This window comes from Vigna umbellata, chromosome 3 (assembly GCF_029865625.1).
Source record: "Vigna umbellata cultivar VRB3 chromosome 3, Vumbellata_1.0, whole genome shotgun sequence".
NCBI classification, from domain to species: Eukaryota; Viridiplantae; Streptophyta; class Magnoliopsida; order Fabales; family Fabaceae; genus Vigna; species Vigna umbellata.
Window position 1 is genome coordinate 51,583,225 of NC_142167.1, and position 27,117 is coordinate 51,610,341.

At 34.2% G+C, this 27,117-nt stretch overlaps 3 protein-coding genes across 4 annotated transcripts; all 3 read right to left on the reverse strand.

Moving 5' to 3' along the window:
* Nucleotides 1-601: 601 nt before the first annotated feature.
* Nucleotides 602-7,080, reverse strand: LOC148202903 (serine/threonine-protein kinase VIK-like). 2 transcript variants are annotated; one of them, XM_088108467.1, is made up of 9 exons: nt 6,590-7,080; nt 6,401-6,475; nt 6,024-6,140; nt 5,507-5,601; nt 2,964-3,023; nt 2,694-2,815; nt 2,086-2,171; nt 1,865-1,980; nt 602-1,248 (listed from the first exon to the last, which is right to left on the reverse strand). In XM_088108467.1, the coding sequence occupies exons 1-9, from the start codon at nt 6,857-6,859 to the stop codon at nt 1,230-1,232; spliced, it is 960 nt and encodes a 319-aa protein (XP_087964593.1). In that variant the 5' UTR covers nt 6,860-7,080; the 3' UTR covers nt 602-1,229. The 2 variants fall into 2 exon arrangements, with proteins under 2 accessions (XP_087964593.1, XP_087964592.1); XM_088108466.1 differs by having other exon boundaries at nt 690-1,256; nt 6,590-7,077.
* A 1,515-nt stretch (nt 7,081-8,595) lies between these two features.
* Nucleotides 8,596-10,805, reverse strand: LOC124823960 (uncharacterized). Its single transcript, XM_088108659.1, has 5 exons — nt 10,383-10,805; nt 9,980-10,079; nt 9,747-9,885; nt 9,011-9,106; nt 8,596-8,923 (listed from the first exon to the last, which is right to left on the reverse strand). Exons 1-5 carry the CDS (start codon nt 10,666-10,668, stop codon nt 8,786-8,788), a joined length of 759 nt encoding a protein of 252 aa, XP_087964785.1. The 5' UTR covers nt 10,669-10,805; the 3' UTR covers nt 8,596-8,785.
* A 1,244-nt stretch (nt 10,806-12,049) lies between these two features.
* Nucleotides 12,050-17,430, reverse strand: LOC148202904 (vesicle transport v-SNARE 12-like). Its single transcript, XM_088111025.1, has 6 exons — nt 17,239-17,430; nt 17,038-17,145; nt 16,308-16,366; nt 16,019-16,207; nt 12,691-12,861; nt 12,050-12,445 (listed from the first exon to the last, which is right to left on the reverse strand). Exons 2-6 carry the CDS (start codon nt 17,132-17,134, stop codon nt 12,293-12,295), a joined length of 669 nt encoding a protein of 222 aa, XP_087967151.1. The 5' UTR covers nt 17,135-17,145; nt 17,239-17,430; the 3' UTR covers nt 12,050-12,292.
* Nucleotides 17,431-27,117: the final 9,687 nt, after the last annotated feature.

Consider the following 27,117-nt stretch of genomic DNA (forward strand, 5'->3'; position numbering starts at 1 on the left):
AGGTCTGTCAAGTGACAGTCCCTATTGAGAAAAAGGTGTGAATAATACCACAATATTTATTTATTCTAATTTGGTCTTTAGTCAGCTAGTTGTATTAAAAGTTTATTATGCAAACCATACGTATGCCACGTACAATTCAGGTAATGAACATGTTTATAATGATTATGCAAAAATTTCCCTGGATATAACAAATTAGCATGGCTTTGGTAGTGTTAGCACATAATTTTTAATTTGTAATGTCCACTTGATTTTGCAGGAGAAATTAATTTCACTTTACCTTTTTTCGTATAAAGTACTTATAAACAAATTTATCAGAATTGAACTTATGCCCTTAGCCAAATAATTCAGCTAACAATACTCTCACATCTTAAAACATAATGATTTGGTAGCATCTGGATCTCAAAAGGCTGTAAAGTTAGCCAATAATTTGGCTACAAATGCAAGAATCACCTCAACGCCCTATAAACACAAATGTCACACGGAATTATGGAATAACTAATCTAGGATAATTTAGGCGTAGGTGATATCACCATGTTCACATACAGAGATAAAATTGGATTGAGCAGCCTGCCACTTTGTCGACCTCTTCTCATAGAGAATCAAGCTGACAGAATAGATTGGGACAGGCCCAATATTTGATGACATAGGAGGACAATTCCTAAATAAACCTTCAGAACCAATACAAGAACAACCTAAAAATTGGGAAGGAAATCTGGTAGTAGTTGGTAGAATTTAACACATGAACTTGTCAAACAATGTCCAAGAAATGAAAACTACCAATAGTTTTCAAAGATAAGAAAAATTTAAACATTAGTTAGAATTGTTATATTTTTCCTTAATAGGTTTTGTACACAACATATTACACTCGAACAACCGCTATTATCTGCTCACAACAATAGCTGAATGGAACTCAGCCAAGAATTTTAATGAGACAAAAAAGTAGTTGAATGTAAACACCTGCTAAAAGAATCAGCATCAACCAGTTATGCTTATCTGAGTCTTAAGTTTAAAACACCGTGTATGACTCCAGCTAGGTATTCCAAATTGGCTTCTTTGACAAACCGCAGCAGATTTGGAATGGTAATAGCAGATAATCACCTGAATATCTGGACACGAATGCTCTTATAATTCATGAAGCAAACACTCTCCAGTGATGATCTGAAGGCAAATTTTCCTTGATCTTTTCAAGCCGTTTAAGGATCTCTATGAACGAAGGTCTTTTAGTTATGTCAGAAGACCAGCACTCCTCTGTTAAACTAAGAACACACAAGGTCAAATTCCATATGATTACAAATTACAACCCTGAAGCTGTTCTAAGAAATAGTTGAATAACAGAGATGAGTATTTGACTAGACTGGAATTCTGACAGCCTAATTGTACAACATTCATAACCTACTACCAAGTGATCTCAAAACGAGAGATTTCATTTTTATGCTTGTCACACTAGGACTCTAGGAGTATTACCATGGCACCCTTAAGTGTAAGCATAGTTGTAAAATTTTCTTCAAGTACGACAGAGAAGCAGGATAAAAATAAATGTCTCACTGTTGTTCTCTTAACTTAAATCTTATTCTCATTCATTATGACTCAGATCGTCACAAGCTTTAGTAACTGTTCATAAACTAAGAATATAGACGCTGGGTTGGTGTAAAAGCAAAGAAGAGGAAAAATGGATGCTATGTTACTAGTTTCAAAGGTAAAGAATTTACGTCTGATATTGATTTCATCAGTTTAAAAAATTTAGAAAAAATGGCAAAAAATTAAAGAATGATATACGTCTCTGACAGACAGCACACGCAAATGAGATACAAAAAGAGAAGAAATTGGATTTGAGAGGATGGCGGGGAACTGGGTAATTACTTACTCTCGCAGCTCAGAGGTATAACTCTTTGAGCGAAATGAAGGCCTGTGTCCTTCTGCCACATATTTGGCTCCATCATATGGCTCATAATTTGAAAAAGGAGGTTCACCTTCAAGCATCTGACCCAAAGAAGATTTCAAGAATAGTGAATTCGAAATTTAGAACTAGCTTCAACTTTTTACCATTTTATCAAACAAAATTCTAAGTCTTAAAGTGTGGAATACCTCATACAGAATCATTGCAAAGGAGAACACGTCAACCTTCTTATCATATCTCCGGTGTTTGAAAACTTCAGGAGCCATGTAGCGGTCTATTTTTTTAAACCAAAATAAAGGAGATTTCAATTTTGTGCAGAATTGTTACTAGTTTTAATTAAAAAAAATTCATACATTCCTTCAACTTTACCTCATTTTGAAATAGCCATATTAAAATTCCATTTTAGATAGATTTTTCCTAAACCTCAGTTAGATAGACTCGTCCATGCATAAGCCTAATAACAACCATTCATCATATGACATGCCTATTGATTAACTCATTTGATAATCTCGGAACTCATGATTTTATTTTATTTTTTAAAATACTTTTACTTTATATTCCTTTTATTCTGCATTTTTTAATTTATGAAACTTAAAAATAAATTTATGAAAAAAGACAGATATTATCTCATGCAAGTCATATTAACTTATACTGAGCAGATTGGTCTCAGCAGAGTTTGAAAGTTAAGCACTCACCTCGTTATTCAAGTTCAAGATGGATATTTCAAAACAAGGTAAAGTTCATGGCATGTCTATGCATTTTCCCTTATTAATTTGAAAGAATTTCTCATACTCACAGCTTCCAGTTTCACCAGTCATCTTGTATACATCATGAGAACTTTGGACCTTAATAAGCTTACTAAGTCCAAAATCACCAACTTTTAAATGGTCCGCACTAGAATTGACTAAAAGAACATTCCTGAAATTTTAGGGGTGAAAAAGATTTCAACTTCTAGTGCATTCTTGTATCACATATAAATAAATTCCTATGATGTTCTAGATCAAGTTAAATACTCTAAACCTTGGACAGAAAAAATGAAATCAATTTGTAAGAATAACATATTTACCTTGGCTTTAGGTCTCGATGGATGATGACATTTGGTTCATTGTGAAGATAGGCCATCCCTCTACAAACAGTATTTACAAAATATAGATTATAAAAATAGTTAGATTCAATGAACCTGCATGCTTTCAAGTGTTTCTAGATTTCCTAACAATGTTTTATCAGCACAGTTAGGAATACATGATGCTCAGATGGGCTTAGTTATGCGTTTGACAACATTCTTGAAGCTCCTCCCTTACTCACCTCAAAAGAATTAATCAGTTTCTTTAACAAAAATAAAAAAAAATCTTAAATTTTTCTAGTGAGTTTTGTGAATACAGTTTTTGTTTTAAACAAAAATGGCAAGTGAGGATAGCATTTCCTGTATCCTCATTCTCATACACAGCAAAACTGACTATGATCGAAAAAAAAAAATCATGTAGAAAATTATATCAAAGGACATATATATGCTTAAAAGTGTTACTGCATGTAATTTCTTCATTACAGGCACAAACCACTATTCTTATACCTTATGAAGAAACTTTGGTTCATAGTCTAAGTCAAGACAAACATTAGATCGCAGCAATGGTAGTGACAAGTAAACAAGCACTGGAACGGGGAAATCTTCTTTTATGGATTTGCAACCTTATCTCCAACAATGTTTAAGCTGTTTAAATACATTATATTAATAAAAGCCTGAGAGCCGATACTTTTAAGCTATAACCAATTCCATCAAAAGTGTAGTTCACTTATCAGCAACGAGGAAGTCAGATTTCAGAGAAAGGTGATTAAGTTATTTGACTTGAACTATTTGCATTCCTTTATAATATCGACAATGTTTGATTTTCTATTTTATATTTGTAGAAGCCAAAGAAAAGTATGGGTAGAATACATTGTCTAAAGCAGGAGAGGGAATATCTTCGAACATGGAAAAAAGCAGTAAACTTTCCAATCCATCACCCTGAAGCATCCATAAGAACCCCCAAAGCCAGCCACAAGCAGAGTCCAATACAAATTCAAAGTTGAGAAGCAAAGAGACACCCATAAAGATATAAGACTTTTACAAGGGCACAGACATCAGTAATTCACAATATCCCATAGCAATTAGATTGTAAGGCAAGACGGTAAAGCACTATTTTCTATACCAATGCTCAAGTTGTGATTTGGGAGTTCATTACAAACAATCATCTTTTATTGATTTTGATGTTGTTTGGAAGCTTAGGAAATTACTTCTGGAAATTTTTTAGAAGTAGGTTTGGCAAACTTCTTTTGAAATTGGAACATCTTCCGTCCATCCATTTCAGTAGCGTAGGACAAGGCAAAAGATTAAGGTCCTGTGAAAAAGTGCTCTCCTTGCAATAGATTAAGGTCCTATGAAAGAGTGCTCTCCTTGCAATAGATTAAGGTCCTATGCAAGAGTGCTCTCCTTGCAATCCCAGGTCTTGGGTGGGGTCAAATTTAACAGTTGTTTCGGCTTCTCAGTCGCTGTCCCACGAGAATTATCCATTTAAGGAGTGATTTATAATTTATAATTATATAAAAGATTTACAGAGAGGTTGAAAAGATAAGGGGGTCAATTTCTCTCTTGTTTTGAGGTTTTCTGTTTGTTCTTCTATAAATAAATTTAAAAAGAAAAACAAGAGAAACATCAAAGAATGACACACCATACCTAGCAATATCCAAGCCAAAGTTGATAGCTGCTGATGGACTAAGAGAACTTTTGTCTTTGAGGTACTTATGAAGATCACCCTATAAATAACGAAATAGTAATTTAATAAGTTTAATCTTAAAGAACAAGATTTCGTGAGTTCAGAGCATCTGAACCTAGGTGTCTATTTATATGCATTCACGTCCTCTTAAATACTCAGTAATTAACATAAGGGGCTTCTTGTCTGTAACAGCTCCAAGAAATTGAACAACATTAGGATGTCGAAGTTTCACAAGTAAATTAACCTCGTGCCTGAAGTCCTGACTGTATTAAAAAGTGATCAACAAAAATAAAGGGATAAGTGACTGAAAAAGGTGCAAGATAGAAAAAATGGTCGATTTCTGAATGCACAAGCTTAATCACTAGTTTGTCTGTGTATTGCCTCCCCTCTCCTTTTTATTATTCATTATTTCATATTTTAGGGGTTTGATTATACATGAGCTTTAATGTGAACCATATTTCCCAAAGAGGTAGCTAGTTCAAACAGAACAAACATCACCGCAAGGAACAGTCTAAAAATTGAAATGGTTACCCATAGCCAGGGTTCAGAAGTAGACAGTTTTAGTTTACGAAGGACAAGTTAATTTTTTAGATAAAAAAAAAAGTAAATGTGAAAGTAAAATTTACAAAAACACGTATTTAAGAAATTTTGTGGAGAACCATATCTGCCTTCTCAGGCTCCAAATGAATTTACCTGTAGCCCCAAGTAAGCCTTGACAGAAGACAGATAATAGTAAGGTGTTTGTTTTAACACATTAATCAACCACAGACAATTAGAAGAATTTTACTGCAGCGATAACCTGTTAACTATATAGCAATCAAATCAAGACAAAATCTAGAAATTAAATAAAGGATCTTACATCACCAATCTATCATCTGACAGAGATGGAAGAATACGTTTGACGGCAACAGGCGTTCCACGCCAATGGGCTTTTAAGATCTCACCAAAAGATCCCTTCAGAAAACACACCCACAAAGATCAAACCTCAAGAGCAGATTTGGTTCATTAACAGTATAAATGCAAAGTAAAAGTAAAATGACATGAGCTGTAAAGCAATCATGTAGAAATGACAGCAAGAAACAGAGTGGATACAAAAATTAAAAAACTTAAAAAAACCAAGACAAATAATTAAAAAACATAAATGACCAGATTATCATCACGAAGATTGACAATTGAAGACTCACAACTAATTGTACTCACATACGATACAGTCTATGATGAAAACAACAATTTCATACTCACATCCAGTCTATATGATGAAGACACAATTTCATACTTACAGCTATATCACAATAAATACAGTGCAATTTCTAAAATTCACAGTAAGATTTTGATACAGTACAATGCAAATGAGATCAAGAAAATAAAGAAAACACCTTTCCAATGCAAACCGAATGAGAGAAGTCCAGCTCGGATGGGTCAACTTCCCAGTCACATTTGTTAGGCAATGGGGGAAGAACAGGGCTCTTTTCAGAATGACTTCCAGTTTGGCCCTGCGTAATCAAACATCAAACTCATACACACATCAGTATCACAAACTCATTCTTCCCTCGTTTTACTGCAATAGAAAATACATTTTTATTTTCTTTTGGTTTGAGACAACAGGTATCATTCTCCCCGTAAGGCAACATGACTAGAACTAAAGACGATTTCATTAAGCTCGAACAATCTATGTTAGTGTCAGTTAATCGACGTGCTCACATTTATATTTTCGTTGTTACAAAATAATGTCCCTTCCATTGAATATACTTACATAAGACAAGCCTCCGTTTAACTGCAAAAGCTCAATTATCGGCAATTTTTTAGCTCCTTCTGCATCAGCCAAAGGCTTTCCAGAACAAAACAACACTAATTTATTCGTCAGAAGAAGTAAAAAAAAATTTCTCTAGTTAACGAATCTATCATAACACGACATAAATAGAGAGGGAGAGAGAGAGAGTACAGTGTTTTTCCAACGATCCAAAGCATTGACGTCAGCACCGAATTCAAGCAAGCAGTTAGCAACCTCGACCCAGCCGTGGAGCGAAGCCACATGCAGCGGCGTGCGGCTGTCGTAATCCCTAGCCTTCACCAGCGATGGATCCTCCTCAAGAAGCTTCCGCACAGCCGCGGCGTCGTTTTGGTGCGAATGCCACAGAATGAGAGACGTTCGACTCACCCGAGCCTTCTCCATCGCCGCCGTGGCGGACGATCCGCTACTGCCGGTGCTCATTGCCGGTTGCCGCCCTCTTCAATTGCTATGTTTTGATTACTACTCGCGAAATGCAACGCGGAAATCATATGCTGCAAAATTCACATGCAAATGAAATTGAAGATCAGAAAACGGTTCGCTGTAATGTGTAATGTGTTAATTTGTGGCTTTGTTTCTTCTCATTTCTAGTTTGTTGGTGTCATGTGATTGTGAAGTTTTTGGCTCTCTTATCAGTTTTATTAGTTATCCTGCGTTTACTAATTCAACTGTCAATTTTTTTTTCGAATGAGTTAATTATTGTATTCGGAATTTAAATATTATTTATTCAAGTGCATTACACTTTAGTTAATCAACTGTATCGTGATTAAATTAAATTCCGTATTCGAATTCTATTTTTAAATATTATCTTCACTTGGAAGCATTTTGTTTTTTCTGTTTTTTTTAGGATCAGGTGTGGGGTATAGCTATGTCACCTTTCGTGCTCCTTTTACTAATTTAATATTTAGAGATAGTCAAAGTTTAATATCAAAATATATATACTGACATAATTATATTTGAAAACATTTTCTATAATATTTTAATATTATTTTCTTGTTTTTTTTATTGATGGGTTTATAATTATTATTATTAATTGTAAAATAATTTTAGATAATCACAGAGATTGTTGTTAAAAATGTTGTTATATATATATATATATATATATATATATATATATATATATATATATATATATATATATATATATATATTTCTTAAGTGGAGAACTTTTGTTCTCACTGCATTAAGAAATGGGTCGTGCTGATCCACCAAAGGGGATCAAATCATGCTTTCATTTTGGACTAAACAATTAATTTAGTCTGAGATTATTGTTTGTTGCTATACTATTCTATAAATTTAAGAAAAAAAAAAGTTAAATAAACTTTTGAAATAAATATTTTCTCTTTCATTTTATCATATTATGCCAAATCAAATCAAAACTATCTAATAAAAGTATTTTGGAGAACCCTTATTTTGTTTAGTGTTTTTTGTACAAAGTTCATCATAAATATTTTTGAGAAAAAAAATTATACTTTTTTAGATGCTAAAATTATATAAAAAAATGTAGAAGTTTTCTCTAATAACTTCTCTCAATTCTCATCTTTCTTTTTTTAACTTATACGTAAGTTTTAGCTTACGAAAAAATTATTTCATTTTTGTCGTTTTTCTTTTATCTCCTTTATTGAGAAACTTATCCACACATCTTTCATAAACCTAAAAAATAGGACCAGCACTCAATGTATTGCCACATGGTAGTGATAGGTAGCTTATATATAAATGAATATATAAAAACAAACCATTGATTTTATGTCAAAAGCAATCATTTTATTTTCTAAATAGTTCTGGAACTAAATAAGCTATGCTCAAAATTAATACTTCAAGAACCAGATTAGGGTTTAATCAATAGTATTTAATGTTGCAACAGTAAGCAACATCCAAGAGATTTCTTATTAACATGATCTCCATACAAGAGGTGTCTAACAACATGCTTAAGAAAATTTGCTTTAATTTTAGTTGGTTTTATGAAAAATAAAATGTTTATATAATGTATAGTTGCTTTTTTTAACAACTTTTTTTCTTTCAGGTTCATACATATTCCAAATATTTATGTTTTTCTTACATTCGGACAAAATTAATTATTTTAAAACATCTTTTCATAACTTATAATTTAACAAAAATCAATTCTCAAAATACTTTAAATTTTTAAGCAAGCACAAGCATTGGAGAACCGTAATTTTTCTTGTTACCATATGCATTGAGTATAAGCATTGAACAATCATATACATGCTATATTATTTTCAATTATATGATGAATGAATTTCTATGAATATACATATTTTGTTCCTTTGGGGGCTAAGAATATTAGCAATTAGCACAGATGCTTGCTCTCATCAAAAGGGAATATGAATTTCACATCAAATCATCTTGATCTTCAAGGGACCTTTTACGAGCTCGCAGATTGAGTTTAAGACTTTCAGGAAGAGGAGGTGTCCTCCCTCTGCGGAATAGAACTGCAAGAGCCCTCATTTTCTGGCAAAGATCAAATATCTGCAAGAACAAAGCAATTGTTGTGGTACATTGTTTCCAAGCAACAGAAAGAACAGTGACAAATGATAATTGGTCAGTTATTTGTACCGATGAGGCTTCTATCTCGGCAACACCCTCACAACCCTGACCACCTCCTTCTAGCAAGTCACAATACTTTACTGCCTCATTTTCATCTTCAAATACCTGCAACCATATTGTCACATTGTAATGGATTAAATTATCTTCCAATAGCTTGAAAATTACAATAAACCATGCAATATGTTATGGACATAAGATTGTTTCATTGCATTTAGGGACATAACTTAGATGTACTTCTTCTGCAGATATTGTTTCCGTTGTTCTTCAATCAAAATTGGGGTTTCGATTTTATGATATGTATAGGAAAAGTTGCATGGGAGATTGTGTAAGTTTTCCAGTTAGAAAATCCAATTTAAGATTTTAAATTATGGTCACTGTTTAATTTCTTGAAATCGTGAGAAATTACAAGTAAATGCAGCGGATGGGGTCACAATAGCAACAGTGGATACATCAAGACATTTAACATTGAGGTTGAGGCTTTTCAGTTGCAGATCCTTTCTTAAAACCATTCTCCAATTATAATAGGAAGAACTGCATTTTTTACATGCGTCCTGGTTTGCACTAACCAAATACCCTATAAAAAGTGGCTTCAAATTGAAGAAATCATATATATAACGATTGAATTCAAACAAAAGGTAAACACATATATCATAATATTTCGACGTTTTCGCACATTAAAAAATGTTCCCCACATGTTTGATGAATATAAATTAAATCACAATATCATGTGTAATAGAACACATACCAGTACTCCCTCTCTAACATCTTCCACAAGCATTTGAAACTTAGTAGTCCCTCCCCTCGCCTGTTTGGACTGATTTCCAATTCCAGATCCCCACTTGCCTCCTTTAGAAAACAACAATCCCAGTTCTCTTTCAACCTCACTGTCACAGGAAACAGCAAACTCAGCTACGAGAAATGCCAAACACAATAAATAAGAAAAAGCACACAACATATCCAATCTCTAGTTAACCCAACCTTCTATTTCTGCGGGTCTTCATTGTGCACAATTGATTTTCCTTTTGCGTGAGTACATACACGGCCTTCGAAGTCTCTCTCCAAGGGTTGGCATCTAAAACTGAATAAAAATCAAGGAAATATAAACAACACATTAACAACAATTTTCTTTCACCCTTTAATTTTATTTCAAGGGTAGAACAACTATGCACTTAGTCATTATGACAATCTTTACTTCAAGTTTTACTCCTTACAACTACGGTTATGCAACTGTAAATTCTAATCCCTACACATAGATAAAAGTTAATTTTGGAGGTCTAAGAATAAGGATAAATCATCCATAGATCACTACGGTTAGTCATACATTTTAGCTCTCCCAACCAATGTTTATGCAAGAAAAGGAAAGAGAAGGTGTGTGTAGTACCGTCGTAGCTGCTGGAATCGAAGGACTGCTGGAGGTTGCGGCGCATGTCGTAGGCGCGTGAGGAGACGCGTTTGACAAACTCGTTGGAGGTGCGTGGAATGGCGCCGTCCATGTGGAGAGCCCTTTCGAGGTCGTCGTCGGTGCCGTCGCCGGCGAGTGTGCAGGAGACGGACAGGTGGCGGCGGCGAGTTCGGGTTCGGGCAGAGAGGAAGCGCGGAGGGAGACGGCGGAAAGGGTGGCTGGGAGGGAGGACCATGGAGGGCGAGACGGAAGGAAGGGAATCCATGAGAATTGGAATGGATTGGATTGGAGATGAAGATGAGAGAAGAGAAATTAGGAAAGGAAGAAAAGAAAAGCAAAGGAAAAATTGGAGTTGAGTTTGTGAAATTGGGAAACAAGATTTTTTGTTAAGTGGGGTCCACGTGGATCTTACTTGTTCTAAGTTTCAGTTCATATTTCAGTTCGTGATCATTTTGTACTCTACACACACGTTCACATTCACTACTACGTGCTTCCTATCGCCGCTACTGTAACTTACACGCTATTTCAAGATCCATGTTTTTTGGTTATTCTTCCTACCAACAACTATGACTCAAAATATTTCAACCATTTTTATTCACTTAATGACATAATTATTAAAACAATTTTTAATTAATTTAAAGTCTTACTCTAATCTTCTTATTCTCGATATCAAGTTTAAGTGAATAACATTTTAACAAAAAAAATGTAATAATCAGAATATATTACCAATCCTTTTAATTAATGTTAACTTTATTTCTTTTATATTTTAGTTTGGAAATAAAATATTTTCCTTACTCAATTATATAGATCAAATTTTTTAATAAACTTAAATATAAACAAGCTTTAACTATTTTTTATTTTATTTAATAATATCATAAATATAGATATATTTTTTCGTCAAAGCACACTCTCTTTAATGTTTCACATAGCACATTGTATATAATATTTACGTATATTTTTTTTGGCTAATTCAGAATTTGGGTTATGGGTAATCAAATTCCCACCTTCATTTTGTCTCGATTGATATGGGATGACAAAATAAAGATAGAAATTCGGCCGATCCTTACTCGAATTCTAAACTAGCCAAAAAGTGTGTGATCACAATAAATAATATCATAAATAATATCTATGTGGGAAATTAAAAAGAAAAAGTGTGCTATTGCGAAAAATATCCGTAAACATACACTCTTAATTAGTATGTTATTTTGTTTTATCAAGTTTTAAAAATGACCCTTTAAAGAGTTCATTTTTTTAAACATGATGGTTAATATAATTAAATTACATTAATTAACTTGTTCCGTTAGTGTAAAAAGTAGTTATTTTGTTTATATTTGAACAAAATGAGTGGTTTTTGATAAATAAGAGTTGTTACATATATGAATTTCGTCGCTTTATGAAATGAAATTATGTAGCATAATTTTGACATTTTCTATAAATCTTTTTGACTTATTTTAATAAGTTTAACAAAAAGAATCAGCACAAAGAGAAGGTAATAGAAGTTGCATATTCCGCAAAAAGTTTCTTTTCAGGTAAACACTTCAGCTAAGGCAATGAACAAGGCACTCGCACACGGCATTAGCACAAAGATTTGGAAATCATGAACTTCAGATATGCTACTACAAATACATCATGTCATAAAAAGAGTATACTCGAACAGACTTACTTGCATTAAGTAATTGTTCTTACAGTTCAAAAGAAAAACATAATTAAGAGCATAAAAAGCAAGGTATATCATTGAAAACTTTCCAATCTTAAAAATAACAGAGGCGAAATAATTGCAGGGATATATGATAACGCCACCTATGTCCATACATTTCCTATATACAACCAAGTACATAAAAGCATTAAACATTGCTTCCATTCTGTCATATCTTTTATGATTTTATAAGCTAATGAGATAGCTTGTAAAAAAGAATAACAACTATAGCAAAAACAAGAGCTCCAATCACAGATGCAACGATCCATTTGTTCCTAGTTATTCTCCGTGACATGGTAGTTAAAACCTTCTTACTCTTGTCAATAGCATCATCTACCCCATGAAGCTGCAACGCAAGGAAACATGACCATCAACCAATAATCATCACAACTTCTCATTGCATTTGTTAAGTTGAAGGAGGTTCATAATCTTGTTCCCCAAATAAGTGTCATGATTGGTTTTAATACTTCTCAGATAATAAAGATCATCTCATGATTCTTTCCTAGTTCATGAAAAAAGGACTAAAACAACCTAAAGTTCACATAATCAGAATTCAACTTAAAAAAAAATAGCTTATACATGTCAACGTACCCTTTTATGGGAGTTCAATAGAGTCTCTCGCTGACTGTGCAAATCCTGGAGGATGGAAACACCAAGTTCTTCAGTCTCCAGTAAGGTTCTATGGCTCTCCCTTATTCTGTCACTGGAGTGGTTTAATCTCTCCACAGACATAGTTAATCTTTCTCTCTGATCAGCAGAAGCCTGCAATGTTATCCATATTTCCCAACCAAAAAATAGAATAACATCAGAACCGTTTACATGGCTTACAGGTGGAACCAACTGCAAAAGCCTACTAATTTCGTAATTCCGAAAGCAAAAATATGCATCTAAGCTGCACTCTCAGTATATATAAAACAGAGCCCAAGATATGCATATGCACACGTCTGCAACCTTATTTGCAAGAAACAAGCAAACCTATTCTCATCACAAGCATAACACTCTCAATGACTATTAGGGGTGGCAAAACAAACCATTTATCCATCACTCATCCTATCCATCCACAAGAAAATCCATCAAATTCATCCATTACAAAAATATAAAAAATTGGTTTATATCAAATTAGTTTTATGGGATGATTAAGGAATCATCTCTATAAATACAATCAAAATCAATACACCTAATTTTTTTCATGATTAAATCTATCTTAAATTAAGTTTTGCCAAAAGTTTTCAAAAATTTTTTTTTTAAATGTTTTACAAACTTTATTTTTTAATTTGTTTTAAAAATTTATTTAATCCATCCAGGAAAAAAATGTCAATGGATGGATGAATTTGACTTTTATTAAATGGATCATATCTTTTATTAAATTTTTAATGGATCAAAATGGATTGATGGACTTTTTTTTTCATCTGGTCCATTAATCTGAAATAAAATAGATCCTATACATCCAATTTGTCAACCCTACTAACCAGATATATATGACATGCTTAATAATAACAACAACAATAATACTTTATTAATGTCATAATTCACAGGTTGTTAACAAGAATTCTACTATAAATACTCAAGTAATAGTAGCCTGCAATTAAACTGGCAAAGGTAACTGATCAAACTGACAAAACACAGCTATTTCTTCAAACATCAACGGGTGTTAAGGAACTAATTGGATAGCAAATTAAAGAGGCTACAGACAAAACATTAAATACCCCAACATGAACTACTAAAAAAGGGAAACATAACAGTGAAAATAAGTAGTAAACCAGAGGCGAAAATTAGAGTGCAATTATGAAAATATTCGATCAATGGTTAATTAGTCAGCGTAGGGTACTTACAGAAACTATTTATTAGAAGGGCCCGTTTTGATTCGTTACCAACCTGGGACAGTTTTGGCCATTGACAAGGTCAATCCAGCTGCCAAAGTAGCTAGTTCAGTACCACTACAGCATTTATATTTTTTTAAAAAAATTGGATTAGTCATCCATGTGACATGCATGGCACGTTACATAGACTATCTGTCCAATTTAAAAGAATATGTGAACACTGATGTGACACTGAACTTGCTGCTTTGACTAGCGAATTGATCTGGTAAACAGTAAAAAACATCACACTTTGGTAATATGTTTTAAAACAGCCTCCTTTTAGTAAATAGTTTCTAAAAGTCTCCTACTTTGGTCAATCATCTTTCAATCAATCAAAAGATCACTTGTTTTAGAGCTTTAATGATAGCTACGACATAAACCAACCTTCCCAAAATCTTAAGCTATTATGTGAAGACTCTAAAATGACAAACTATGTTATATTCCAAGCATGTCCCTCCATGCAAAAGCCTTTGGGCTTGAAGTGTAGACAATGCACAGGTCCACCTATCTCATGCTGTAATTATACAAGCAATCAACAAATAAAAAATGTTGAAACGAAAGAATGATGACAGCACTGTACCTATATTTTATACATAAGACGTAGAATCCATCCCATAAATTTAGGACATCATTTCCCTAATGATAACAAATATCTGAAAAATGTTTCCTGCAATATCTTAGCAGACCCCCTCAAATTAAGATCTAAACTAGTAACAAATATCCTCTTTAAATAAAAGAAATCAAACTACATAATTTGAGATTTGAAAATGAAGGGACTGTGACGATTCTTTCAGACTATAGAAGGGCCAACTGATACTTTTGGTAAAGTCATGTGAGTAGATTGATGTCTCTGATCTCATAGTGTATGACTTGAAACAAAAGAGAAAATCTATAAGAACAATGACATAATAGGGGATTGGTTGCAATGACAAAAAATTATTCAAATCATGCTTATAGTATGAATGGCAAAGTAGATAACACCTGAGACAGAAACACGAGTGCAAGAGCACGACCAATGAAAAATGTTATCAGAACAAAGAACAAAACAAGGATTAAAAAAGGAAGAAAAGGTGGCTGAAAATGTGTTTGAAACATGGCAATAGAATGCGTAGCAAAACAATTGTCTGAAACACACTAGTAATATCGTAATATGCAAGGTGGAGGCTAAGATGGCAAAAGATATGGTTGGAATGAATAACACAGCTGGAAGACAGCTGAACTTGTAGGAATCAATAACTTAACAAAGGGGATTTAAAATGTCACAAGATGTTGGAGGTTGACACAGCATGGAAGATGATTAATTTGCAAGAATAATCATGAGATTAAAGTAGAACTCAGAATTTTAAGAAGCATAGCAATGAAACAATGATGGGTAGGTCAAAGGACTGTATTGCTCTAATACAATGTTGAAATTTAAGAATAGTGTTTATTCCAGGATAACAGTCATATATTCATATACAGGGCTAAGAGAATCAAGCTCATAAGTTTAGGGATTAGAATCAAGGACAAAAATCAATCTACCTGCAGAAATAATAGAATAACAGAAAGATGGTATAATTTCCCTGATCACATTTAATAGACAATTTCTCTAATTATAACAAATATCTCAATAAAAACATTGTCATTTGAAACACCTTAAAGGTAATACAGTTACTATCATGAACCAATTATTCCAAAAGTTTAAGTTGGTATCTGAAGACACACTAATGATTATTCTTAGAAAGTGGGATAGGCCTAACTCAACCCTCCAAATTTGATCATATCTCTAGCCAGTATGGGATCTCCTATAGTTTTACATTATATTTCTAACATATTCCTTCAGGTTTGAAGCAAAGATAATGCAACTATCTCATGCTGAAACTAAACTTTTTTTATCAAACTCTAGACAACTTGGTCGTAAAAGCTTTGATACCATGTCAAGGAAGGACTAACTATCCAAAAAGTTTAAACTGTTAATGAAGATATTTCATATCTCTAACCAACAAAGCCATAAACTATTTTCACTATCCTTTTAAGAAAAGGATGCCATAAAGTAATACAATCTAGGGTTCCAAATCTACCGAATGAGTATCTGCCATGCCAGCCTCCAACAATTCTTCACGGGCAGCCTCATCAGAATTAGGTGATGTTAGCCTTTTAAATTCCTTTTTCAAGTTGCTTAGATCAGATTTGTACTCCCTCAACTTCGCAAGAAGCATTGCCTTTGCGCTTGGCTGCAAACTTCTTGCCTCAAGGTCCATTTTCCGAATCTGAAGAGGGAGAAGAGTGATATAGAAAATGAATCTCAGATAATTAATACCAATAAAAAAAATAAAGCACGAACACATAAGAAAACATTCATCTTAGTACCAGGACATCAGCGTCATCCAGTCCTGCTTTGATCTCAGAAAACTTCTGCAGCTTCTGTTCTGAATAGTGTTGATTAAAAAATCAGTAAATAAAATTTAACATTAAATAATAAGCCATCATACATCTTCATGTTACATAAGCAGAATCCAGAAAACGTCTGGCTCGAAGCACAGTAGATAAAATCCTCCAAAAGTTTTTCTAAGTTTTCACTTTCATCAAGTAACGTAAACACTATTATCAACAAAAGAAACACGTGAACCATCGATGTCACCAGGGATCACCGTTTAGGACAACAGCAACAAGCAAACATCTGAGAAATCTAAGAACATGACTAGTCTCGGTAGTATAATTAGCCTAACTGACCAACAATATAGTAAACTTCATCGAATCACATAGAAGTCGCACAAAAATCATTGAACACGATAAAACAACGACTTTTACTAGCTTTGACCAAATCTTGACACTTAAACAATCAAGCACAACAAATTTTGAATAATAAACCCTAGTTTCCCTTCTCATAGCCATGGTTTATGAGGGGTTCAGCTAAGAGAAAATTCATTTCCCAACACACGAACTCTTGAGCCAGATATGCATCCTATGATGCGTTCCGAGCTAATCACAGCAAGAAAGCAACAGGGGCAGTTCAAGACACCAAACGCAACACAGAAATAAGCGATAAACGAAAAAAGGGGTGAATTAAACGACAATAAAATTAGGATTTTGAAGGCACCTTGATCAGAAACAAGCGAGGTTGAACTACATTTGCGGGAGAGATTAGCAGAGAGCTCACAGTACTGGCGCTCGTACCCTTCGAAAACCTCACTCATCTTGCCACGCCCTTTGATCGAAAAGATGAAGAAATTAAAATTGAAAATTGGAAAACAGAAATAGAAACTGCATGAATGCAAAGTGATGGATGATTCAATTTTACCCTAATTTGAATGGGAAAGGGTGCGAGGGATCTGAACAAGATTGAGGCTTTGGGTGTGTTGTTGGTGTTAACAGTGAAATATCTTCGTGGAAGATGTGAGGTGAGAAGGAGCAAGACCAAACAACTTTCCCTTTGCACTGAATGAACTGTAATTTCACCAACCGCAGGGAAGGATCACCTGCGGTTCGGTTCGAACGCTTTGGTATGGATGATACAAGTCAATAGTCAATTTTTGGTTTTACCAAAGCTTCTAGAAGTGAAACTAAATTTTTCTTTAAACTTCTTTTTCCTAAATTGAATTAAGAAAATAATTTTTTACACCGGTTGATAATTTATTTTTAAGAGTATTTGTTCATTAAAAAATTAGTTTTTATATTTATAAGAAAAGAGAGATTAAAGAATAAAATAATAAATGTAAAATATGTGTAAAAATTTGTTACTTTGTCAAAATAATATTATTTTTTATTTGGAAAATGTAGATTGATAAAATAAAATTTTACAGCTTCTGATTTTTATGTATTAAGGAAATCACATTCTATCATTAGTGATAAAAGAGAAAAACATTGAAAAAATCTTAATAATAGTGAAAAATAAGTTTAACTTAATGAATTCTATGAATTAAAAATCATAAAACATTAATTTATTTTTACTTATATATTATATTTAAAACTTAGTCATCATTATATTAACGTGTTATTATAAATACTTTACCATATTGTTATTAATTCAAGCAATGACACACATCAGCTATATTTGTATAGCATTAAGAATATTTTTATCTTTATATGGATTCACCGTTTAAAAATAGATGGTTAACAATATTAGCAAAATATAATACTATCGTCATCTTTATTTAGTCAAAAACTAATACGGTTATTAAAGTGTCTCTCCTTTAGTGAACAATATTTAGCATCTTTCTCCTATTTATTTCGTGAATTGTAAAGATAAATAATCTATCTATTTTGTCTATGAAAAAATACATAAAATTTTCAAAAGGAAAATAGGAACCATATTTAGATATCAAGAAACCATATATTTGACCATATTAATTAATTAGTATGATGCTATTCCAAATTAACTGGCATTAAGTTCGAGTATTGGATACGTAAAATTATTCAAATAGAAAGTCTTGAGTGCATCTAAAAAAATTGTTATGTGACTTATTAAAAGAATATATCTAATAATATTCTATAAGATACCATACATCATAAATATTTTTTGCATGTTAATTTTTGAAACTTGTTATCCGTTTGAACCTTTTCATATCTTCATCCATGTTTCTTTTATACATTTTTATTGTTCATTATATAACATAGCACTTGAGATAAGAATAAATATTTAAAGTGAATATCAGTGTAAACTTCTTTCGAAAGCTTTAAATTTACAATATCTTCATATATATATATATGTATATATATATATATGTATATATATATATGTATATATATATATATATATATATATATATATAATAAATATAATGAAGATAAGAGAATTGATAAGACATTTTTAAGAACTAGTTTTATAAAATGCACCTAATAATAAATCCTGTTAAAGATAATTTATTCTAACATTTTTTCTGAAATTAGAGGATGTAAATTGTATCTACCAAGCTTAGAATAAATAAATTTAATTTGGAGACCTTTCAATGATTTTGTTAATACATTTGCAAGTTGACCATTTAATCCAACAAACTTTGTGTATATTTCTTTGGCCAATAATTCTTCTCTAATAAAATGACAATTTATATCAATGTGCTTAGGTTTATCATAAAACAATATATTGGAAGCAAAATGGAGACACAGGATGAGGTAAAAGAATAATGCGATGAGAGTTCTAAGTAAAACGACACAAATGAGATAAAAAAAAATAATATAGTGGAAACGCACAATGATAACTTAAAAAGTTATAAATTGGATTAGGGTTCTGAATAGAACGAATACCTTTGCAAATAGCAATAGGCAAATAGAATCCTTAATATCAGGAGTCGTGGTGAGGGATGCTAATGGTGAGGGACTTGACGAAGAGGACTCATAGTGTGGTATTTGAGTAGACATTAAAGTCGAAGGTGATGGATTAGGAGAACTAGGCAAATGTGAGGAACTTGAAGTATTAAAAGAAGATGAAACAATGATTGGAATTGTATCCATAGAGATTCAACAAAAGGCATAAGCAAGACCCATTGGACAAAGATTACATCTTATATAGAGGAAGGGAAGAAAAGTGTTTCTTCAAAAAAGGTGACAATTGCAAACATGTAATATTTCTTAGTATCAAGGAAATAACATCGATACCCTTATTGAAAACAAAAACATTCTAAGAAAACACATATGATGGCTTGGGTTGAAATTATGTACAAAACATACACAATCAAAGACTCAAGTGTCTAAAATAGAGGTTCATTTGGAAACACAATAAAAAATGGAACTTTATTATTTAAAGACGAAAAAGACATTTTATTAATAAAATAACATGCAAAAAGAATGACATCACCCCAATGATGGACAAGAACATTGACACCAGAAAACAATGTACATGCAGTTTCAACTAAGTGTCTATTCTTTTGTTCTATTATACCATTTTTTTGAAGTGTATAAGAACATGCAGATTAATATAAAATGCCATGTCAATTTAAAAAGTGAAAAAACCAGAAGAAAAGTATTCTCAGTCATTATCACCCTTAAGACCATGATCATTTTCCCAAATTAGTTCTTGATTTCATTAAGGATAAACCTAAATACGTCGAGAATATTCATTAATAAAATTGAAAAATCAATGAAACTCAAAGAAAAAACCTAACTCTATAGAATAGACAGAGTTGCATTTTGTTTCACTTCCTTTTGAAGAAGACCAAACATGCTTACCTAATTAACATGATTCATTCTAAAACTTGAAATTTACCAAACTCGAGAATCATCCTTTTTAATTTTGATAAACTTAATGACCTAAGCAATAATGCAAAGCTTAAGAGATTGGGAAGCTAAACAAGATACAAATGGTCTTGTACCAAGATAATAGAGCCCTCCAAATTCATATCCTTCACCAATCAATATCCTATAACACAATCTTGTATAACAAAGGAATTGGTATCAAAAGTTATAAAACAATTCAAAGATATAGTTAATTGACTTAAAGAAATTAGGTGAAAAAGACAATTAAGAATAAGAACATTCTTGAGGTTTGAGAGGAAGAAAGGGAAATTTGACCAACTCCTTGAAAAGTAATGGTAGTCAATGAGAGGCAAGAAAAACATTAAACAATCAAACAATGATGAACAACAAACAATGTCAAATAACATCAGAACAACTGAAATAATCCTTATACAAACCAACAAAACATAATCGATCAACTTTGATACCAACTTAAAAAGAAAATAGAGATTTAAAGTGAATATTTATTCTTATCTCGAGGTGCTGTTTTTATACATTTTTATTGTTCATTACATAACATAACTCTCAAAAGTTTATTATTTTAAACAATATTGTTAGCACATGTTCAGCCATTTTGAAGCCTTTTACAAAGTAGTCCCGATTAAGGAAAATGAAGGAGATATGGAAGGAATGGTATGGTGATGATGAAATTAGCATAGCAAAGGAAGCTGGAAATTGAATGCATGAACATGGTAAAGCTTGCACAAAAACATACAACAACCGTGACACAGTGAAAGGATGGTGATGTTTTAGACCTCAGTGAAAGGAGAGACAAAATGTGAACTAAAAAGGATCCAAATGGAAGATGAAAACCCAATCCCTATAAGCTTAAATTGATGTAAAAATTAGCGAGCAAGAGGGAGGTTTGGTTTGGTCATTCCCTCCTAATTTGACTTGCCATTGCATATTCAAAGAAAAGTGTAGGCTAGTGTTGTGTGATTGACATTGAGTGAAGGACCATGTAAGATGATATAAATGCCCTTAATATCTCTTACACTCTTACACAGACAAATTGCAAACTGCATAACCAACAACCTCTTTGGTAACTCACATTATACCCTCTCATTTAATGCAACTCAAGCCTACCTCCCACTTTTCTCCCTTTTTTTCCCATTATCACGCCAATCTCAAAGACATTCGACATGACCCTTCTTCTATTTATAACTCTCATCACTTTTATCTTATCATTCTTTCTGATAAGCCTGATTTGCTGACCCATGTTAGGATATTTATCCTATTTTATCATCATTATAGTGTGTCAAGGGTTACCCTATTTATCATGATTATATTGTGTCTAGGATTACCCTATTTATCATGATTATATTGTGTCTAGGGTTACCCTATTTATCATGTACTTGTGTATCAATTTATTCTTATAAATAGAAGATTGTGAGAGGGATCAATCAAGCCCTCAAGAATTATTTCTTTTCAATCTTAAGTTGGTATCAGAGCAGGTCGATCCCGCTCTGGTTTCTGTCTCGTAATATATATCTGTCCGGCGCCACAGTTCTTCGTCGCCCGCCACTGCCCACCACTGCCCGCCGCTGCCCGCTGCTGCCTGCCGCCGGCCACCGTCCGGCCACCGTCTGGCCACCGTCGTCCGTCGCCGGCCGCCGCCACCGCCCGCCGTTGCCGGCCACCGTCGTCCATTACTGTCATAGTTTCCTTCGTCTAAACCCTTAGGGTTTTCTTGTTCCTTGCTAGTACGATTGGTCTTCTTCAAAAATGGCGTCTGGCAGTACTCTTTCCTTCTCTGGAAGTCCATCAATTACCTCCGAGAAGCTAAATGGAAAAAATTATCTATCATGGTCTGCTGCCATTGAAATGTGGTTCCTTGGCCAAGGGCATTATAACCACCTTGAGCGAGATGGAAGCCATGTGCCTACTGAAAAAGCTGATCAGTGGAAACAAGCAGATTTCCAGTTGTGTGCCTTGTTATGGCAATCAGTGGAACCCAAACTTTTTGTATCTTTGAGGGCTTTCAAAACTTGCCACTCCTTTTGGAAGAAAGCCCAAAGCATTTATGCCAACGATATTCAACGTCTCTATGACACTACGAACAAGCTTGCATCTCTTAAAATGGCAGACCATGATATGGTGTCCTTCATGGCTGAAGCCCAATCTGCTGTCGAAGAACTTAGGATGTTTTTGGAAGTAGATCCATTAGAGGATATAAAAAAGAAACTAGACAAATTTTACATGGTGTTGATCCTTCGTGCCATACATCCCGATTTTGATCATCTCAGAGATCAAATTCTAACTAGTCATGAGGTCCCCTCTATGGAAACATTGACCACTCGCCTTCTGCGTGTCCCGGTATCTCAAACTCAAGAAGCGCATGAACTAGTGGAACCATCTGTCATGGTTGCCACACGAGGAAGCGGAGGACGTGGCACTAGAGGAGGAGGACGAAGAGGTCGAGGACGTACTCAATGCACATATTGTAAAAGGATGGGTCATACTCAAGAGAATTGCTACTCCTTACATGGTTTCCCTTCCAAAACCGCCAATATTTCGAAGACTGAAACTTCACTTCGAAAACTGAAACCTCCACTTCTATGTTTTCTGAGGAAGAATATCAAGAGTATTTAAGGTTAAAGTCTAACAGCTTGGCACAACCATCTCAATCTCCCAATACATCAACAGCCTGCGTTTCTCAATCTATGGAATGTCAAAATTCATGGGTAATTGACTCAGGTGCTTCTGATCACATTTCTGGTAATACCTCTTTGTTCTCATCTATTTCCTTTCGAGAAAAACCTCATTTCATAACCCTTGCAAATGGATCTAAAACTTCTTCCAAAGGAGTCGGTCATGTTTCTTTGTCTCCCTCCCTCAATCTCAACTCAGTCCTTTTTGTCCCTAATTGTCCTTTTAATTTAATTTCCTTAAGCCAGTTGACTAAAATGTTAAATTGTTCAATAACCTTTGATCATAAATCTTTTGTTATACAGGAGCGTGGTTCGGGGAGACAGATTGGAGAAGGATATGAAGCTGGCGGATTATACCATTTTGGATCTCGTCCAAGGGTGTCTTGTGTTGCTGCTCCTAATCCTAAAGTGCTACATGATCGACTTGGCCATCCTCATTTGTCCAAATTAAAAAAGATGTGTCCTGAACTTAGTGGTCTCCAAACCTTAGAATGTGAGTCATGTCAATTAGGAAAACATGTTAGATCTTCCTTTCCTAAAAGGTCTCAATCAATATGTAATTCTAGTTTTTCCATCATCCATTCTGATATATGGGGACCTAGTCGTATCTCCTCCTTTGGTTTTAGATATTTTGTTACCTTTATTGATGAATATTCAAGATGTACTTGGGTTTATCTTATGAAAAATCGTTCTGAATTGTTAGCTATCTTTACATCCTTTTTGAATGAAATCAAGAATCAATTTGGTCAAGTAATCAAAATATTAAGAACTGATAATGCAAAAGAGTATTTCTCATCCTCCTTTTCTGCCATCTTGAGTTCCCATGGTATCTTACATCAGTCTACTTGTCCTCATACACCACAACAAAATGGTATAGCAGAACGAAAAAATAGACACTTGGTTGAAACTGCTCGTACCCTTTTGCTTGGTGCCCATATTCCTGTCCATCACTGGGGGATGCCATCTTAACTGCATGTTATCTTATTAATAGGATGCCCTCCTCCTCTCTTGATAATAAAGTCCCTTTCTCCATTTTGTTTCCTAATGATCCTCTCTTTCATACATCTCCCCGAGTGTTTGGCTGTGTATGTTTTGTTCATGACATGTCTCCAGGTCTAGACAAACTCTCCGCTCGCGCTCTCAAATGTGTCTTCTTAGGCTATTCTCGACTTCAAAAAGGATATCGGTGTTACTCTCCTGAAACTAAGAAGTATTACATGTCTGCCAATGTCACATTCTTTGAACAGACTCCTTACTTCTCTCCATCTGTTCAGGATGTTTCTATCCTCCAGCAAGTCCTTCCTATTCCAATGGCTGAGTCAAATAGCTCCACTGTCTCTGTCATTCCAAGTCTTGATCACAATCCTTCTACACCTGTTTCTCCACATACTGAGATCATCCCACACAGGGCCTCAATGGATAGTCCACCTCCCCAAGACAATGGTGAATCTCCTACTTCAGATTCTTCTCCCTCGTCACCTCCTCCCACGCCTCCTGGTGCAAATGATTCAGCATGGCCTATTGCCCTCAGAAAAGGTACTCGTTCCACTCGGAACCCTCATCCCATTTATAATTTTCTAAGCTATCATCGATTGTCGCCCTCCTATTTTTCTCTTTTATCCTCAGTGTCCTCTGTTGTTATACCCAAGAATGTGAAAGAAGCACTTGATCATCCTGGATGGCGACAAGCTATGATTGCAGAAATGCAGGCTCTTGACCACAGTAATACTTGGGAGCTGGTGCCCCTTCCCCCAGGAAAAAAGGCGGTTGGTTGTCGATGGGTGTATGCAGTTAAAGTTGGCCCTGATGGTGAAATTGATCGGCTCAAAGCTCGGCTTGTTGCAAAGGTTACACTCAGGTTTATGGTCTTGATTATTGTGACACTTTCTCTCCTGTAGCCAAGATGACTACTATTCGTCTCTTCTTTGCCATGGCAGCCATTCGTCACTGGCCACTTCATCAATTGGATATCAAGAATGCCTTCCTACATGGTGATCTTGAGGAAGAAGTTTATATGGAGCAACCTCCTGGGTTTGTTGCTCAGGGGGAGTCTGGTATGGTATGCAAATTGCATCGATCTCTATATGGCCTCAAGCAATCCCCACGTGCTTGGTTTGGAAAGTTTAGCTCCATTGTTCAAAAATTTGGGCTAAAACGCAGTGAAGCAGACCATTCAGTTTTTTATTGTCATTCTTCTCTCGGGAAATGTGTTTACTTAATAGTATATGTTGATGATATTGTCATTACAGGAAATGATGCTGTTGGAATATCTCAACTAAAAGAGTACTTGTGTAGACATTTTCAAACCAAGGATCTTGGAAGTCTCAAATACTTTTAGGCATTGAAGTAGCGCAATCAAAAGATGGAGTTGTAATCTCCCAAAGGAAGTATGCTCTTGATATATTACAAGAAACAGGCATGATTGATTGTAGACCGGTAGACAGTCCCATGGACCCAAACCAGAAATTAAGGACAGAAGAAGGTGAATTATTCTCCGATCCAGAGAGGTATAGGAGGCTGGTTGGCAAACTGATTTATCTCACTATTACAAGGCCAGATCTATCCTTTGCAGTTGGAGTGGTTAGTCAGTTCATGCAGGCTCCATGTGTTGACCATTGGAATGCTCTCATTCGCATTCTAAGGTATGTAAAGAAGGCTCCCGGGCAAGGATTGTTATATGAAGATAAAGGAAGCATTCATGTCTCTGGGTATTGTGATGCAGATTGGGCAGGTTCACCTATTGATAGACGGTCTACAACAGGATATTGTGTTTTTCTGGGAGGAAACATTATTTCATGGAAAAGTAAGAAACAGAATGTAGTAGCTCGATCAACCGCGGAAGCCGAGTATAGGGCAATGGCATCATTAACATGTGAACTTATATGGGTGAAACAATTCCTTCAAGAGCTTAAATTTTGTGACATCCATACTATGAAGATGTATTGCGACAATCAAGCTGCTCTCCACATTGCATCAAATCCAGTGTTTCACGAGAGGACTAAACATATAGAAATTGATTGTCATTTTGTTCGTGAAAAGTTGTTGACCAAAGAAATATGTACTGAGTTTATTGGGTCAAACGATCAACTCGCAGATGTATTGACTAAGTCATTAAGGGGTCCTCGGATTGAGTTTATTTGTTCCAAGCTTGGTACATACAATTTGTATGCTCCAGCTTGAGGGGGAGTGTTAGGATATTTATCCTATTTTATCATCATTATAGTGTGTCAAGGGTTACCCTATTTATCATGATTATATTGTGTCTAGGATTACCCTATTTATCATGATTATATTGTGTCTAGGGTTACCCTATTTATCATGTACTTGTGTATCAATTTATTCTTATAAATAGAAGATTGTGAGAGGGATCAATCAAGCCCTCAAGAATTATTTCTTTTCAATCTTAAGTACCCAAAAATACAATAACTGAAGCCTAGACCTCGCCTTGAAAAATTACATGAAGGCTGAGGCATCACAATGGTACTATATAACTACAAAGAAAAAGGGTAGCTAGAAAACCTAATACATTTAATGTATCTTTCATGTACTTGGTACAAGATCACATAAAGAGATTTAAGATTGAGGTGGATAAATATCAGAACTGTTTTGTTCAGCATTTTTTTTTTTCCCCACCCCTTCTTTGCATCGTTAATAACGGCTAAAGACATGAGCAAACTTGGTAATATTTGGTAAATATCAAAATATCCGCTCTGATAAGGATTTCCAGCTGGCAAGTTGAAGTAATTCTCGAATCCTTCACAAACCTGCATTGTAAGAGTTTAACGTTCATGAAACTCTACAATAAATAATTTTTATTGGATAGAAATAGATAACAATTTTCCTAAATATCTTGATGGAAAATTCAATCCTTGGTTACTAGAATTATTTAACCGCACCCAGCATCTTTTTTATAAAAAAGCCATCACTTAACTTGGCAAATCCACTCAACTCAGTCAAACCTAATGGTCAACACAAAAACAGACAGACCCAAGTAGGTTTGAGTCCAGTCCATTAAAAATCTAGCTCACTTCTCAGATGTGCTAATCCTATGAATTGACATAAGACCCATAACTTGGGGACAGTAAGGTGAAATTTTACCGTGCATATTACTTTTCTCACTATCTAACACTTAATTCAACATTTTCTAGTCGAACAATATAAATATATTTAGCAAAATAGGACAGAAACAATAATTCCTTGGTAGACTTCAACTTGATCTTCAACCATGTTAGACTCTACTGTTTATATGTTCATGCCCCATGACTAGAAAATTCACATAACCTATGTCTAAATTCCAA